At 36.9% G+C, this 18,209-nt stretch overlaps 1 protein-coding gene across 4 annotated transcripts; it reads left to right on the top strand.

Annotated features, from left to right (window-relative positions):
* Positions 1-1,012: 1,012 nt before the first annotated feature.
* Positions 1,013-15,181, top strand: LOC112521029 (mediator of RNA polymerase II transcription subunit 13). 4 transcript variants are annotated; one of them, XM_025129656.1, is made up of 23 exons: positions 1,013-1,476; positions 2,180-2,322; positions 3,425-3,495; positions 4,368-4,507; positions 4,600-4,686; positions 4,840-4,927; positions 5,029-5,112; positions 5,746-5,823; positions 5,924-6,003; positions 6,117-6,195; positions 6,307-6,630; positions 6,870-6,929; positions 7,050-7,284; positions 7,456-7,683; positions 7,778-9,154; positions 9,277-9,538; positions 10,018-10,144; positions 10,255-10,342; positions 10,442-10,520; positions 10,609-10,904; positions 10,994-12,050; positions 12,145-12,495; positions 13,562-15,181. In XM_025129656.1, the coding sequence occupies exons 2-23, from the start codon at positions 2,299-2,301 to the stop codon at positions 14,125-14,127; spliced, it is 5,781 nt and encodes a 1,926-aa protein (XP_024985424.1). In that variant the 5' UTR covers positions 1,013-1,476; positions 2,180-2,298; the 3' UTR covers positions 14,128-15,181. The 4 variants fall into 4 exon arrangements, with proteins under 4 accessions (XP_024985424.1, XP_024985426.1, XP_024985423.1 ...); XM_025129657.1 differs by having other exon boundaries at positions 1,418-1,476; positions 2,177-2,322; XM_025129658.1 differs by having other exon boundaries at positions 1,413-2,322; positions 5,749-5,823.
* The last annotated feature ends 3,028 nt before the right edge of the window (positions 15,182-18,209 follow it).

Raw genomic sequence — 18,209 nt, 5'->3', positions numbered from 1 at the left:
TGAACATGGATAAAAATGTAAAAACGATCGAAATATTTTTGTGTTTTATACCGAAGACGGTATATTGTAAGCTTAATACATAAATATGTATGCTTTAGTTTGAAACTTACGTTTATGCTTTTGTTAAAAGAGATTGCTAAAGATGTCTCAATAAATGGGTTTAAAATCGAAGACGACATTTATTGAACCAGGGTACGAAAGATCTAAGTCAAAATTAACAGTTGTTTGAGAGTGTTATTCCCGTATCACTTCAAGTAAATAGAAAAGCATTACTACTTTGATGCCTACAAAGGTGAAAATGCTATAAAGTTGTAGGGACACATAGTGTCAAGTTTTAAACCTTAAGGATCAAAATCGGCAGCCTTGACTATTGATGTAAACCATACAAGACAACTCGTGAGCTACTCGAGATCGACTTGGTCAAAACTCGGTCGACACAACTCGAATAGGCTCGACTCGAACTCGACATATTAACGAGTCGAGTCAAGCTACCCAATACTCGACTTGAAAAACTCGTGAGATTCTCGATTATTTTATATATAATCAGTTTTTACGATGAAATTTGTAAAATAAAAAATAATGTCTTATACTCGAAAGAAAGGGATACAAGATGTTATAAAAAGAGAGAGAAATGAATGAAATTTTTAACTTTGTTGATGATGAAATTTGAAGTTGATCTCTTTAGTTTTATAAAAACTAAGAGAACACCTTTAAGTTTTAAAATTTATAAAAGAAAAACCCTAAGATTTCATAAATTTCAATGGGTGAACTTGGTTCGATCTTGATTCAAGTTCAAGTTTGAAAAATAGTTTTCGAGTTTTAATTTTGACTACTCGTAAGATTTTCAGAGTCAAAATCGAACTTGAAAATTGGGTTTCGAATCGAATATAATGATATTCGAGGTCGACTTGCATTATTTAAACCGATTGAGGACAAACCACCAAGCTACAAGCAACAAAGGCACAAAGTGTAATCGAAGACCGGAAAAAAAAAAAATAGAAAAGAGGGAAAAATAGAAAGAAAAAAGAGAGTCGAGGATCGATTCTTCATAAGAGAATCAAGGCACAAGCACTAACCCTCTCTCGTTGCTCCTCAACACCATTAAAACCCTTCGATTTTGTGGCTAAAATCGAATTTTCTACCAAAGGGTTCGTGGTCTGTTCGTTGTTTGATCAATTGTCTTAGTTAGTTAGTTCGTAGAATTCGCACATTACAGATCTCTTTAATCAACCCTTAACTGTCAATTGAAAACCCAGTTGCAAGTTTCTCGAAATCTTCACCTTTTCGCCTAATCGGAGCTGAAGAATCTTGTTTGCCAGTCTTCTAGCTTATTTGATTTCAGCAAATTACTGCCGTTTCAATTCATTTTTCTATAAGTTGAAATTGAGAACCCCCCCCCCCCCCCCCAAGTAGCTGAACCTTGCTTTCGAGTACTTCAATCATCGTATGGATCAGCAAGTAGCTTGATGCAGTAAGGTAAGATGTTTCAGTGTTTCGTAATTTCTCGCTATTGCCATTAGTCATAGTTCCTGCTATGTGTCTGTTTAAATTTTGGGGGTTATGTTATGCCAGTGTGTGTAATGAATTTTTGCAGTTCTTCTCGTTGATTATATTGGGTCCGTATTACGTACCAGTTATGGAGTGAGGTTTTGAATTTTTAGTCTGATTGTCTTGAATTGAATCAGATTGAAGTTTCTAGGGCTAGCTAGGCATTGAATATTATATGGTCGCTCACATATGATACGAGCATTTCTGCAGGCTCGAGCATTCAATTGTTCTTTCATATTTCTGCAGGTTCTAACATTTGTTTGCTCTTACATCAATGTGGAATATGTTTTATGAAGGTCGTTCAGTGAAACTATATATTTCTTTGCTCATCTTTGCCTTGTATTACAGTCATTGAGATGTATGTTGTCATGAAAGCTTGCACTTTTGGAATATTTTTTGGAAATATCTTCTAGTTGTGGAGGTCTATAAAAAGTGCAATTAGATGTGATCTTGGTTCTATTTTTTTACACCTTCCTTAGCTATGGAAGAATTCAATATTTAGTGTTCTTTTTCTGTTGGATCTACGAATATCTTCCTCATTTGCCATCTCAACTACCAATAGCGTCATTTGATTTTGAATGCAAACCATACAACGGAGTGATATCCATTTTGTTCTGTTGTTTTGGAGAAGACCTCTACCAGGTTGATTGAATGAAGATACATATGTGGCTTTCGATATGCAACCTCTGGCATAAAGTAGAAAGTTTTGACCTGATTTGAACTTATTGGGGGCATTCAAGTGCATTGGTGATGTGGACAAACGTCTTCAAAATTGTATGTTTCTTCCGGTTACTTTAGTTTTCTTTTGAATAGATTGTTATAGCTTTTAGCTGGATATTCACTGTGTTATACAATGTTATGTACTAAGACTACATCTACATCGTAATTGGTTAATTAGTAAAGTAGTTGAATTTTTTAATTTGGAATGTGAATGATTGTTTTTAAAGAACTCAATTTACCATTCCACATGGAGAAACTAACAAATAACGATCTTTTCATAAAGATCACTTAAAAGTAACTCTAATGCTGTATTTAACCCTGTATTAATCAGACTCCCATTTTCTCTTGGGTTCTATTAAACTTGACTATCTATCTAACACTCTAGATATTAAAGAAAACAAATGTTTATGCAATTCTTGGTTCCTTTCAAGCAGTTGCCCAGATTATCTGTGATGAGTACATCATTTAAATCTATTTTCTATGTCAAATGATAAACTTGTAGATTGTTGATGCTACTCTTGTTCAGGCATGTAAATATAATGTCTTGATCCCATAAGATATTGCCTAAGATTTTATAACATATAACATTTTTCATAGATAGTTCCAAATTCTCTGTGAACCTAACCTTTCTTGATACTTGTAACTGTAAATGGTGAAAGTAATGTATCTAACACTGGAAAAACTTTGTTATAAATACGAGGAGTACCATGACTTTAACTTGAAGTTTGTTCTATCAGGTTTCTTTTATTACATCCATGAATCTCATGGAGAGTTCGATCCCGGTTCAGGATGAATGCTTTAAATGTTAGATTGTGATCAATGTATGGGACAGACTATCTAAAGGGTTTGTGTGAGGTCCGAAGAGCGACTCCCTTCACACCCCCTTGTGATGCTTTTCTATTTGCAAGAAAAAGGAAGGAAAAAAAGTCATCTGACTGAACTGAACACCGATAGTAGCATGGGAAATTATTTATGAGTTTAGTTGCATGCTTGTAATTTCATAATTGATGATGTTCTCCAGTTCTCTTTGCTTCAATTGGCTTACATAAGAACGAAATGTGACATGTTAGTTGTGAATTATCTTATAACTTTTCAGCCATGTCTCTTCACATGATTTCATATGTTATTTTATTTATTCTCTTTGACTTCTCTGTAGGGCGGTCTACATCAGGTGTCATGGTTCCAGTTTCTCCCGAATGAATCTGATCCCAACCTATCTGATAGAAGGTTCCTTGTTTTGATAATTTAAAACTTGTGGTCTATTTTATGTTAAGCAAGGAGAACTTATTGGTCACTGTACATATAGCATTTTACAATAGATTGGACTTGGGCAACTTTCTTATTTTGGGTCTTTGAGCTTTCAAATCGTCTAATTCGATTGCTGAACTTAAAGTGTGTCTATTTTCCCTCCTGTATAGCTATCCTTTTAATGCTTTCATTTGAACAAACTGAATCCAAAAGATGGAACCTGAGGATGGGCCACAACCCTAAACTTTGGTCATGATAGGAATGCCCCTTTAAGTAATAGGATGCTATTATCCTACAGGAATTCACCTGTACAATTCTTGATAGTCTTCTTCCATCACTGGGAAGAGCTATTAATATCATGCACCCTTGGAAGATGGTTTATGTAATTAATTTTAAAGTCCAGCACCTCATATGATGTAGTGAATTCCTTTTGGTAGAGCATCTTGTTGTTAATAAGTTGTAGTTTTTCTCATTTTTCTCTTCTATTGTGAGGCAATTGTGGTCTGTTACTAGACTGTAGCTAGACAACAGTTGGGTGAACTTTTTGAACAGAATGTGATTGATAATGGCAAGGTTCATAGACCCATTTTGGAAAAAAAAAACAGTGGCCCACGATGATTGCAAATTGGTTTCTATCTGGTATTTGTCTGTAGCTAGACAACAACTGGGTGAAGTTCTTGACCAAAAAGTGACGACAGTGGTCAAATCGAGAAAACATAAGGTTCATTGACCTGTTTAAAAAGATAATTCAGTGGCCCATGATGATTAAAATTTGTTTCGGTCTTGTATGTTCAGATTAGTTAGCATTCTTAGTTTTTGCTGAAATCATATTTTTTCGATGCTTTGGACAGTGTAAAGTTGAATCAGAGAGATGCTGCTGCACAACTGGTACTTTCATCCCATCTGCAGTTGCAGAAGGATGGATTCCTTAGCACATGGGGTAATTCTTTTGTTGGGCCTTGGGATCCATCTCAGGGCCTACATAACCCTGGTAAATGTTATGATTTTTCTTCACCCAGTTCAAGAGTTGAAGCAGCATATTTTTTTCCTCCAACTAATTGGTTAATGTATGAAATTTTGCAGACGAGAAAATCAAGCTATGGCTTTTTATCCCTGGCCGCCATTTATCTGTCGCTGATAAGGCTAAAGCTGCTGTATCTAAACTAAGAGGTACACTTATAACTCGATTATGTATGCTGTTTGTGATTCACGGTGAATCTCTTGGGCGACCACCTATATCCTTGCAATGGGTATTCGTATATATAGATTTCTACCACTCTTGCAGTTCTGATCATTGTAATCCATGTTTATAATTTGTTGCAGTTCTGGCATCTGGGGTCTGGTTGGCACCTGGGGACTCTGAAGAGGTGGCAGCTGCACTTTCTCAAGCTTTAAGGAATTGTATTGAAAGGTTCCTGATGTGTCTCTTCTATTCTTTATTTAGCTAGATTTCTTGGAAAACAACTATCTAATGCACCTATGAATTTGTTTTTCCTTAACTACTGTTGACAGAGCACTAATAGGGCTTTCGTATATGAGATTCGGGGATGTATTTTCGAGATACCATCCATCTTCGCAAGGAGATGAACTGTTCAGGTGCATGGTACTATCCTATAATTTGTTGTGAAAGCTGGAGTTTTATTTATTTATTGTGATGTCATTTGGTCATCTCTGTCACATTACCAGTCTTATGGCATAATAATTTTGTAATTCCCACTTCTGATGTTTAAACTGTTCTTAAATTAACAGTATGAGTGAACTCACCACTAGTTTTGTGGTTCCAGTTCTTCTTGTAATGAAATGTCTGGGAATCGAAGAAGAGAAAGAATGATGGGCTTACTTTATATGAGGGATTCTTGCTTTTCCGTATAAACTTTGTTGAATTCCGATAAATAGGTTATATGATCTAGAAGCTGTAAGGTGCTGAAAAGAAGCTGTCCAAATAGCTTCCATATTCCTACTTTTTCTTTAGGAAATCAATAAACCAAAACAGAAGACTTGCTATTATTTTTGGTATTGTGAGTTGGTAGGCACAGGTTTTCATTCTCTACAGGTTATAGCTGTTAGTCATGACCGCATTTTTGGCATCTTGAGCACGTTGACTATTTTGCCTTTACATATATTTGGGATCTTATGATATTTTCATTTTTGCTCAATAGTTTTGGCCATTTCCTACTTGTTGCTGTATATATCTTCAAGTGGCCTAAATTATGGTTGCTGCCTTTGTAGGAGAGGTCAGCCGGTGCTTGAATTCATCTTTACTGCGACGGAAGAGGCAGTATTTGTTCATGTCATAATATCTGCAAAGTTCGTCGACTTCTTCCTTTATTTTCTTTCATCAGCTGTCTTCTGTGAGATCTAGAATGCTATACGATTATGTTAAATTCATAACCCTTCTCACTATCAGGCATGTGCGGGCGCTTTCAAATGGTGACATGGAGACAATCTTAAAGCGCACTTCTAGTCATTCCAGTGACAGGCTTCCGGGTCAGTTTAAATTCACCTGGTCTTCCTTTCGTTTTGATAAAATATTTATAGAAACCATGAGCACAAGAGAGAATGTGGGTTTGCAAATTAATATCTAGTGTTTACTTCTGCAGTTATCGTCTCACCTCATGGAATGCGTGGCAGGCTAACTGGATTTTGTCCAGGTGATCTTGTGAAGCAATTGTATTTCAGGTGGAGTTACCAATCAGTCCTTTCATAACTTGTATCTTTGATACTTCGATGATAACAGCACTCACAGTTTTTGTTTCTTGTTTCTTGTTTCTTGTAAACATGGTTGGACAGTTCTGGGAAGTTCAAGGCTTCAAATGGAATTGTAGGTCTTCCATACCAGATTTCTCAAAGTTCTGGCTGTCAGCTGAGGGGCCAAAACTGCTATCTTGAAGTAACCCTCGGCTGTGAGACTGCTGAAAGTGAGAAGCCACTGCCATCAAATTCAAACAGAAACTTCTCAAAGCATCATATGTCGGAATCTCCTGGTGTGACACGAGAAAGTGAGAAGGGATTGGCATATCATTCTTCAATATATGAAAAAACATTTATATATCCAGCTGAGGCAGTCCTTGTCCCAGTTGTGCAAACATCATCTGCTAGATCTTCTCTGAAAAGGCATCTCTTCTATTCTCTCCACTTTGATCAGCTTTCTATTATTCTCTCTAAAAAATTCGTCTTCCTCTGCACAAAATCGTTCTTTTCTGTCGTATATTTGGGTGGGAAAAAGGGGAGGGGGTGTTTGAGTTTCTTAGCAGTCTGCTGTAGATGTCCAAAAGTTATGGTGCTCTAGTAATCTATTTGCATGTATCTGCATTATATATGTTCACTAAGTGTTACATTCTCTTATTCTACAGATTCTGGCTTCAAAATTGGATGGGGCCATCTTTATCTGGTTCGTCATTCTCTATGCAATGGTAAGTCTGTTAGTTTTGAGGCATATTTGTTCCATTTGCATCCTCACTCTTATCTGCATCTTGTTTGTTGCTCCCACTGTTGATCCGTGTAATGTTTATGGTTCTTTTGCTATCTTGCAGTGATGCTTTCAGTGCCATGGATGGATCTTGGCATGATAGTGGCATCCGCTCCCAACATGGTTACAATAGTAGCGGGAATAGTAATAACAGTAGCATTAGCACCAGTACATCTAGTGATAGTGATTATAGGATGACTGGGGAAGCCGGCGATCTCGAGGCTGATGCTGATTCTCTATCATGCAGACAGTCTGGTTTAACTTCTGCAGATCAAATGCATATTGATGGCTCCAAATTGGTATGATCGTTTTATCTAAATTCACAATGAACATACAAACATCCTTGTCCTGAAATTGGTGTTATTTAATTTTGAGAACTGATCATTGGTTAGATTGTTGTTTACATCTACAGTTAATAAATTTTACGAAAGCCTATGTTTCCAATCCTTAGCTCTACCCATATTATGCAGGGTAGTAAGCGATCTCGGACTGGAATAACCGAGTCATATGGTCAGGCAGGTGCAGTCATTAATGCACCTATGCAAGATGCATACGTAGAAATCAACAATGACCAGGTTGGGTCTCAGTGGGACTGGGACGATGATGACAGAGGTACGGTCATGGATATCCAAGCACTTCTCTCAGAATTTGGAGATTTTGGTGACTTCTTTGTGAACGATGCTTTGCCATTTGGGGAGGTAATTGGAACGTTCTTTCTCATCTAGCTTCTGTTGTGTGTATTGTATGAGCACTTATTTTCTAAACTAGTATGATGTTTGTAATATGGTGAAGCCGCCAGGGACCGAAGAGTCGCAGACTCCCATGTTTTCTGCAACAGATGGTGGAGATGCCAGTAGCAGCCCGTTTACTGGGATGATGGATGCCTCTGATCAGATGCTTTTGCCACTTGGGTTTACATCCTTTGAGAGCTTTAATCAACCATCAACTGTTGTCGAGGAGTCAATGAGCAAAAATCAGGAAGTCACGAAGGATGCTGTGTCTTCTGGATCAATGAATTATAATCCACCAGCTAGTACCAGCGAGTTTGATTATTTGATAAAAGCTGAAGCCCTGATGACATTTGCTCCAGAATATGGAGCAGTGGAAACCCCAACAAATGACTTGCTATCTTCTGTTATCAAAAGCCCATATATTCCAAAATCTCGAACGGTGGAGAGTGCAAATTCAAGTACAAATAACTACGTCTACTCCGCAATACCTCCTTCTCCTCGCCATGATATATCTGACGATAAGCCTGGCATTGGTGCGAATTCAAAAGGTGGCTCAGGAAGGCAAGACAAATATTCCTTGCTTCAATCCAAGAAATACTACACTCATGTTGAAAGTGGAAAAGATAAAAAAGACGACAAATCTTCAGCGTGTGACAATATCATCGCTTCACATGAAGATGCTGCACCATCAATGTTATCCGGTTTCAATTCCTCAAATAATGCTCCTAGATCTTCTGCCCGGAATAAGATGACAGAAGGGGTCTTACTAGGAGGAACAGAGAATTTTCTTATATCGTCAAAAACGGCAATCGCGAATGAACTTGAGTGCATTATGTTTCAAGCTTTTATGTGCAGAATAAGACATACACTATTAGTTCCCAGCAGCTTGATGTCTGTTGGATTGAGTAGGTTATCTGGAAATAATGTCTTGTATCAGATGCATGGCGAATCAAACATCTTGCAGGACAATATATCAAGCAAGTATGATATAAAGAAAGAATCCGTACCTGTTAGAATCGCGGGTGATTTAGATGGAGGGCTGCTAGATGGACCTCTTAACTCACCTGTTGGTGTTTGGCGAACTGTTGGAGTCGCTAAAGGTTCAAAACCCATGACACCAAATATGGAATCTTTTGCTTCTTTACCTCATAATTCCTTTAATGAGGAAGGCATGCTCTCATATGGCCAGCGACAACCTCTTTTGGAGCTTCTTGATGGAATGCCGCTACTTTTCCAACAAGCTACCTCTTTTGTGGATGTGACATTAGATGCAGATTATGGGGATGGTCCTTATGGTTGGCTGGCAATGCAGGAGCAGTGGAGGCGTGGATTTTCTTGTGGGCCTTCTTTAGTTCACGCAGGCTGTGGTGGGGTTTTGGCTTCTTGTCATTCTCTTGATATTGCTGGTGTAGAGCTAGCAGATCCACTTTCAGCTGATGTAAGCTTCCATACTTTTTTAGTTTCTATTTCTGTAGTTGATATACCTTTGTCTATATTTTTGTCAAAGTAGTTCAAGTTTTTATTTTTATGTAATATTGTAGCCTCACTATTGGGTTTCAGGTCCATGCATCGTATGCTATTACTTTGCTTCAGTCTGACATAAAATCAGCCTTGAAATTGGCCTTTGGTACCTTTGATGGTCCTTTGTCTGTCACTGATTGGTGCAAAGGTCGCAATGGTCAATCTGGTCTTGGTGATGGATTTTCGGCTGAATCATCTGCAAGCATAAACGATTGTAGAGATTCTTCTAGTACTGCAATGTCTGTTGAACCAATAAGCCCATCTCAGTCTGCTGGTGGATCAACATCTTGTCTTAGCAAAGGTAACTGATAACTATAGTTGTTTAATTTGAGTGAGACCATGTATAGGTTATATATATATATATATATATATATATATAAAGAGAGAGAGAGAGGGAGGTTAAGGGGAAAACCTCCAAAAAAATGAAAAACTGAGGAACACCTTGGTAACCATTCATCATCTGGACGGTATGTACATGTGCATACAAGTAATTGAGGTTGCTTTATATAGGATCGGGTTCTGAGGAAAAAGGCCAAAAAATGAAAAATTGAGGAACACCATGGTAAATGTTCATCTGGATGGTCATGTGCATAACATGCAGACGAGCATAAATACCAAGAAGCAACTTCGATTAGTTGTATGCACATGTGCATACCTTACAGATGAATGGTGGTTATCAGGGTGTTCTTCAACTTCTCATTTTTTTGGGGTTTTCTCCCAAACCTCCCTCTATATGTATACTTATTCTTCAGCATAAGAACAATTGCATATTGGCCATAGATGGAACTCGAGTGGATGAAGCAAGTGATAGGCGATCAAACCAAGACATATGTATAACCGAGTCCGAGCAGCAACTAGCACTCAGGCCTGCCCTCCTTGTAGTGCCTATTCCTGCTATTCTTGTTGGGTATGGTTTTGATAATACAAAGTATTTTACTTCTATTAAATCTCATATGAATTTTGAAGATGACAAATATTACATCTAGGGATAAGCTCGAAAAGTAATGTATGTAACAGGTACCAGGATGATTGGCTAAAGACCTCAGCGAGCTCTCTTCAACACTGGGAGAAAGCTCCTTTTGAACCTTATGCTATGCAGAAGCATGTGAGATATTTACTATCGGTTTTAATTCCAGTCAACCACACATTTGTACCTCTAACTTAGCATAAAGTTTTTACCATTTCCTTCCCGTTATTGTTGCAGATGAATTATTGTGTCGTATGTCCAGACATTGATCCCCTTACAACCGCTGCTGCAGACTTCTTCCAACAACTTGAGACGGGTTTGTCATAAGTTGTATTCTTTTGTGCACTAAATCATAACCTTGTGTCAAACTAGTTTTAGTAGATACAACTTCTCTTTTCTTGCAGTGTATGAGACATGCAAATTGGGAACACATTCGCCCCAGAATTTGGGGAATCCAACTGCCAAGGACTCTGGGAAATGGTCTTCTTCTGGTTTTGTTTTACTTGATTGTCCCCAATCGATGAAGATCGAAAGCGATAGTGCGTCTCTGGTGGGATCAATTAGTGATTATTTTCTTTCTCTGTCTAACGGTTGGGATTTGACAAGCTTTTTGAAGTCCCTTTCTAAGGTTCTGAAAGCCCTAAAACTTGGTTCCTGCTTTGCTCCAAATTCAAAAGAAGGAAGCAGCACTCCTTGTACAGTAAGTTGTGGCTATACACTGCTTCACTGTTTCATTTTTTTAACGGTTTAACTGAAATTTTGCCACATTTAATTGGATATGATAATCAGGTGATATATGTGGTGTGCCCCTTTCCCGAGCCTGTTGCTGTTCTGAAGACCATTGTTGAATCATGTGTAGCTGTTGGTTCAGCTATCTTTCCTTCTGCAGATAAAGAAAGAAGATCCGCCATGCAAAATCAAGTTGGGAAGGCTTTAAGTTGCTCTACCGCGGTAGATGAAGCATCAATATCAAACGTTGTCACGATTTCAGGGTTTAGTATCCCTAAACTGGTGTTACAAGTTGTGACAGTTGATGCTATATTTCGGGTGACAAGTCCATCTCTTAATGAGCCGGTCATCCTCAAAGAGATTGCGTTCACAGTCTACAACAAAGCACGAAGGATCTCTCGAGGATCATCTACTGAAGTCATCCCATCAGTTTCGATGCCGGGTAGATCCCAATCTCATTCGACTATGATGCAAATGAACTCTCCGATTCCAGGGATGTGGAAAGACTCCATAGGCCCTCGAATGGTGGGGCCTACTCTCCAGAGAGAGGGTGAACTCGATGCTAGCTTGAGGTCTGGCACCTGGGATAACTCATGGCAAATGTCTAGAACTGGGGGACTAGGAGGTGATCCCAATAGAAGTGGAGATTATCTTCTTCAAGAAGAGTTAAAATATATGTTTGAGCCACTTTTCATTCTTGCGGAGCCTGGTTCTTCAGAACGTGGAGTTTCACCTGAATCTTTGAAGCTTTTATCGGATGATGGTACAAGTTCTGATGTTGGGCTGGGATCTCAAATTGATGGTATGGATGATGGGTTTGGGTCAGCTCATCAGAAAACATCCCCAAGTCTGCATTGTTGCTATGGATGGACCGAAGATTGGCGGTGGCTGGTTTGCATATGGACGGATGCAAGGGGTGAACTGCTCGACAGTTATACATTTCCATTTGGTGGAATCAGCAGTAGACAGGACACGAAGGGTCTCCAATTCCTTTTCGTCCAAATTTTGCAGCAAGGTTGTCAGATACTTCAGGCATGTTCTCCAGATACAACCACAGCCCGGCCAAGAGATTTTGTTATCACCCGCATTGGATGCTTCTTTGAGCTTGAGTGCCAGGGTAGCCATCCTTCTGTATTTTTACGCTTTTATCCTTTTCTTTCTTGATTGATTTGGCAATACCTTTATTTATTATTTATATGATGTGTAAGCAGAATGGCAGAAAGCCCTTTATTCTATAGGGGGTTCGGAGGTCAAAAAGTGGTCCTTGCACCTTCGACGATCAGTACCTGATGGAATGCCGGCAAGCAGCAACGGAGGTTCCTTGCAACAGCAAGAGATGAGCATAATTCAAGACAGAAATCTACCATCTCACACCAAGGCTTCTACCTTTATGAAAGGAGGCTTGGGACAACCATCATCTAGAAAGCAGCTGTTAAGCAGTGGCGGGCATATGGCAATGGATAACTCAAAGGGTTTGCTTCAGTGGGTGCAAAGCATCACTTTTGTATCAATATCTGTTGATCATTCACTACAGTTAGTTTATCAGGCAGATTCATCTCCAGGTTAGATTTTTCTTTCTTTTTGTAAATTTATCATCAATATCTAGCCAAAATTCTCTTGATGATGATTTTGAAGTTGAAACTTTTCCCCTTTTTACACAGTTCTTGAAACCTTTTCTTTTGAAGGAAAGGAAGGGAAAGGAGGGGAAAACAAAAACCATGTTTTCTCTTAATTTTTTAGAAAGGAGTCTGTGATCTTTTATGACAAAAATATCCTCATAAGGAAAAGTGAGAAAAACACACACACACACACACATATATATGTATATAGGGTTGGGTTCCGGTGAGAATAGAAGTTATAATGAGAAGGGTAAGAAAGGATCTCCACCCTTGGATCAATCCTAATTGAAGATCAACACTAATGAGATGGACTATATCAATTCCCGTGAGAAGCGCAATTCATGGGGTGGGGGTGAGATTAAAAGTGATCAAGGGTCTAGATCCTTTCTTACACTTCTCATCTTAACTCCTATTCTCACATGAGCCGTCCTCTATATATATAGAGGGAGGTTCAGTGAAAACCCCCCAAAAAATGAAAAATTGAGGAACACCTTGGTAAATTCTCACATGAACCGTCCTCTATATATATAGAGGGAGGTTCAGTGGAGATACCCCAAAAAATGAAAAATTGAGGAACACCCTGGTAACCTGGACAAAATACACGTGCATACAAGTAATTGAAACTGTTTTTTGGTTTTTATGCACATGTGCGTACCACCCAAATTGCTTACAAATTACTTGTATGCACGTGTGCATACCGTCCAAGTGAACAGTTACCAGAGTGTTCTTTAGTTTTTTATTTTTTTGGTTTTCCCCTGAACCTGACCTTGTATATATAAAGGGATATTGGTAAAAGTGACGTCATTTCTTTCCTTTCTCTCCGGTTGAAGAACATGAAAAAAGTGTTCCCTTTCCATGCTTTCCCTTCCCTTTCAAGAACACAAATAAAAAAAATTATTTTCTTTCCTTTCTATTTTCCCCTCTCTTTTTTTTTTCCAAAATTCTAGAACACCAATGAACAGTACAGTTGTTTAAGATGTTTATATGGTTTGCAATCTTCCTGCAACAGGGACAACTCAAAGCAGTGGCATAATGGGGCAGTCTTGCTACGTTGAAGGGTTCACGCCTGTGAAATCTCTCGGTTCTGCATCTGCTTCCTATATATTTGTACCATCACCTAGCATGCGCTTTCTACCCCCAAACCCTCTCCAGCTCCCCACCTGCCTGACCTCAGAATCACCACCATTAGCACATCTCCTCCACAGCAAGGGTTCCGCCATTCCCATTTCTACAGGTTTTGTGGTCTCAAAAGCCGTACCTTCTATGCGGAAAGACTCTAGGAGCAACTGCAAAGAAGAATGGCCTTCTATTCTCTCTGTCGGACTTTTTGACTATTATGGTGGCAATAATAACAATAGTGAAAAAACCTCGAAAAAATCTGGGTTGGAAAACCATTTGATTCTTGAACGTGTGGCAGCCGAGCTCCACGCGTTGTCTTGGATGACAGTCAGCCCAGCATACCTAGAAAGACGAACCTCCCTTCCTTTTCACTGTGATATGGTACTCAGACTTCGAAGGCTGCTACATTTTGCTGATAAAGAAGTCTCTCAGCTCTCTGTTAAGTCAGAACTCTAGATTCAGGTCAGAAATTAATATATATTATTACATGTTAGTGATTTTATGTGCAGAAATAGTTGTACAATCTTACTGAATGCATAATTGTAGTTTTGCTGATTAGGAACAATGTTCCAGAGTTCTTAAAAAGAAATAGTGCAAAATTTTCTAGAAAAAGAATACATAGATCATCAAGTGTTGTAGTGATAGGACTTGAATGTTTGTACAAAAACAACTTGGATCTCATATGCGACATTTATGGATTTTTTTGACTTCTGTATTTGTATTGTATTATTGGAAACAGGCTCTGTCTTTTCAGACGGAGAGGGAAGGTCTGTATACATCTTATCTCTTGGCCCCATCTTCTGGTAGGATATTATGAGTTTGTTTGGTTTGGTTTTATCCTACTGTTGGAATTTTGGTCAAAGAGAATACAAAAAAAGAAACTCATGGACTGTTTGGTTGGTTTTCTATTAAGTCTTGTATGAATAAATTTGTCTGTGTGAATTAATCTGTTTATAGGTTGGAAAGGTTTTTGTTTGGAAAGGTTTCTTCATAGATGGAAAGAGCGTGCTTTTTAATTGAGAGTGATAGATTTGGGAAAAACTTGGCTCTGCATAAAGCTTTCCCGAGAAGCTTATTGGAGAAGAAGCCACTTTCTATACATCATTAAGCCACTATGAAATAAACAAGAACAGGCTCTAGATGACACCATGACTGGTAAAATTTGGGGGAAATGATGATAACATGGGATGGGTGGGTGCAAGAACCCCACTCTCTTCCACCCATGTGAGAGGCAAAGATCCAAGCAACCACCCCTTTTTATGGTGAAAAAGCCATGATTATGTGTAGACACACATTTTGGGTTTGGCCTTCTTCCTGTCCACCATTCCCATGTGCACTGCACATGATGCCAAATGTCATTTGTCTTTTACCTCCTTCCTTGTTCATACCTCCAGAATGCTCCTTTACAAATCATTATCAGCCATTATCAATTTATTTCCTGTCTGCAGATAAAGAAGTAAAGGTTTGTTGAACCATATGAATGGAGGGTTTTGCATTCATTTTGTAGATTATTTGAGCCAAAGATGTCAAATAAAACTAGTAGTCATGCTCATTAGCTTACATGATTCTTATTGATGTATTTGTAATATTGAACAGTTCTTGGTGGCCTAAAATGAGCCACAAAGGTTTCGAAACCAAATTTATCTGATATGTCTCACTTGAAATTAGAGTCAAAAAAGGAAATGGTCAAGTCAAATAGTCTTCTTCATTATCTTACATACTACGGCTAGGAACGTGGTACAAGAAATTCCTGGCATCTCGTAGAAAACAAGTATAAACAAATAAAAGGCTTTTTATAATTTCATTTTTTATCATGGACATAGATAATGATAATTACTAAAAAGAATCATCTAAATACAACAAATAAACTACCCTCTTTATAATCTTAAGGCTCTAGCAACCTATCGGGTGGCTCCTCAATGATTATCCTAGAGTATCGAGAGGGGGAAAGACAGGTGAGGGGATAGATGAGTTAAGGTTGTCACAAAGTTTCGAACCGTAGGATGGTAGACCTTAAATTTGATACCAAGTGAGAATATGTGGAATCATATTAGATTATTTTTCAAAAAAAACTTTTGACTTAATGAAGGTTCCAACATATAAAAAGATAAATGGTCAAAATTTAGCTGACGTGAGATTCTTTAACATCTCATCAACTGCCTCTACAGTCTCCGATCCTCTCATCCACTTGCTTCCATCCTGTATATATAGTCTACTACCTTAGTTTTGTATCTCTAAAAACTCGTATAAGAAAAAATATCATCGAAAATGTTTGAATCCATTAAATTTCTGTTTTTTTGGGGGGATTTGAACACAAATTTGTCCTATATTTAATTAAAATAATACAAATGATAATGTGGCAGCATTAACATCAAACCCTTTGTCACCTTAAAAGAATATCCCCTTAACTTTGATACTTTACCAATTCCACCACATAATTGCTGTAATTATTGATTTGAATTTCAAAAAGACACTATATTTTCAAATTCATTACTTCTAATCGTATTTTATATCAGTAAAAATACAAAAACCATAACCGCTGTTGGGTTTTCTTATTGTTTACAACTTTATTTTGGGGACAAAATATGCGAAATAACAATCTACTTTTATAAATATTCTTATTATAGTATTACTTTCAGTTTCTTATTACATGAATGAACTTTCAAAATATTTTTTATTAGGGCATCATACTTTGAAAAATTACCCGTTATAGCATTGGGTAACCTTTTAAATTAAATTTACCTATTATATCAAGTTTCTTTGTCACCTCATCGTTTACGGAGGCTGTCCACATGTACGATAGTGCTCACATGACATTTTTTATTATAATATTGTACTTTTAGAATTACTTTATTATAACATCACCAATTTCTATTACAAGATTGTACTTTAATTTTAATATTTTTATCATTTAAACATTGTAAGTTTAATCAAATATGTTTACTAAAAAATATAATATCAGAAACTAAACATGTTTACAAAAGATCACTATTTCATTAATAAAAATATTCATAAAAAACCATTCGTTCATCATAAATTTCATGGCTTACTTGTAATGCCAAAAACTAAACAAGTGGAACAAAAAAAAAAACTCATCATATTCACATTTATCTAATAATGATATTTAATCAAGTGGAACCGTCTTGTCACAACTACTACGTTCTCCATCTTTCTCAACAGTATTTTTCGTAAGTTGTTAAAGTTGTCATTACTTGACCTCATTTTTTTTTCAGGATGAGCTTTGGTCGTGATTCAATTGGAGATGGTTCCTGTTCAAATTAGTGAAAAATTTAGTATTCAATTGATATATAAAATTAGTATGAAACTCAAAGATTTCACATTACCTTTTTAACACCCCTTTGTGAACACGTTTCACATCGTGTACCCAATGCTATAACGGGTAATTTTTTTAAAGTACGATGCTTTAATAAAAAATATGTTAAAAGTATATTGTTATCATAAGAAAAACTGATAGTACAATGTTATAGTAAAGAAAATTTTAAAATAGGTTGCTATTTTGCATATTTTCCATGTATAATAGGTTATCCTATGTGGCTTCCATGTTTAAGTTTGATACGTCAACAAAAAAAACCTATTTAAAAGGTAATATGTTACCCTATAACGGGTAAATTTTTGAAAGTTCGATATCCTAATAAAAAATATTTTGAAAATATATTACTGTAATAAGAAAAACTGAAAATACAATATTACAATAAGGAAATTTATAAAAGTAAATTGTTATCCCACATATTTTACCTTTATTTTAATGATCGCAATTAGTTTTATATAAATGATTGAAACTCTCTTTTCATATTTTGACAGTATTAGTTTGAATCTAGCAGGAAAAAGATGATTATTGATCTATAAATGACTAGAACATTACTTTGAGTCTCCATCTGGAGATTATGATCAAAGCTATCTACACGACGACACCTAGCTCCAAAAGGACCTTTCGGAGATCCACTTTCAATATGGTGTTAATGAAAAAGAAAACAGGACGCATGTCAAGTTTTATATCAACTAAAGGTTTCTTAATACTAATCAAATGTTATCAAGCAATCATGAAAAAGTAGAAATGTTTGATGATCATCGTATTACTTTTGATCTAATTATAATCGACCTCCATTAACGAATTTAAAATTCCTCAAAGGAATAATGCCAGATTTGAAGTAGAATCATGGAGTAGAAATGCTATTCCCAAAGCATAAATTTGAAAAGCAAGATAATGAATAAAGCTTCGTGAGGTACAAACGCATTGAGATTTGCTTTACTTTTTCAGAGGATAGAAAGCATAATCAATTTGAAAAATAAGAATCAAGGAATCTGAATTCATTCTATGCTTCAATTTCAAACAGGTACAATAATGAATTCAAATTCAATAACATAAATATAGTAATCAATACTTAATTCAAAAATCCAAAGATCAAAACATCAAAATCACGAACTGAAATTTATTAATCTAGAAACTCGAACAGAATTATAGATCGAAGATTTTCCTTCATCTCTCTCTCTATTCCTTCTATCTCCATGAAATAGAA

The sequence above is a fragment of the Cynara cardunculus genome (assembly GCF_001531365.2).
Source record: "Cynara cardunculus var. scolymus isolate 2C chromosome LG 11, CcrdV1, whole genome shotgun sequence".
Classification (NCBI taxonomy): domain Eukaryota; kingdom Viridiplantae; phylum Streptophyta; class Magnoliopsida; order Asterales; family Asteraceae; genus Cynara; species Cynara cardunculus.
Note: the sequence above shows the minus strand (reverse complement) of the source record. Positions and strands in the feature narration are given on the sequence as shown.

Coding starts and splice junctions, on each gene's coding strand:
- LOC112521029 (XM_025129656.1), top strand. CDS start 2,299: ATGTGGACAAACGTCTTCAAAATT. Junction 3,496..4,367: donor CCCAACCTATCTGATAGAAG/GTTCCTTGTTTT, acceptor TGCTTTGGACAG/TGTAAAGTTGAATCAGAGAG. Junction 5,824..5,923: donor CATGTCATAATATCTGCAAA/GTTCGTCGACTT, acceptor TCTCACTATCAG/GCATGTGCGGGCGCTTTCAA.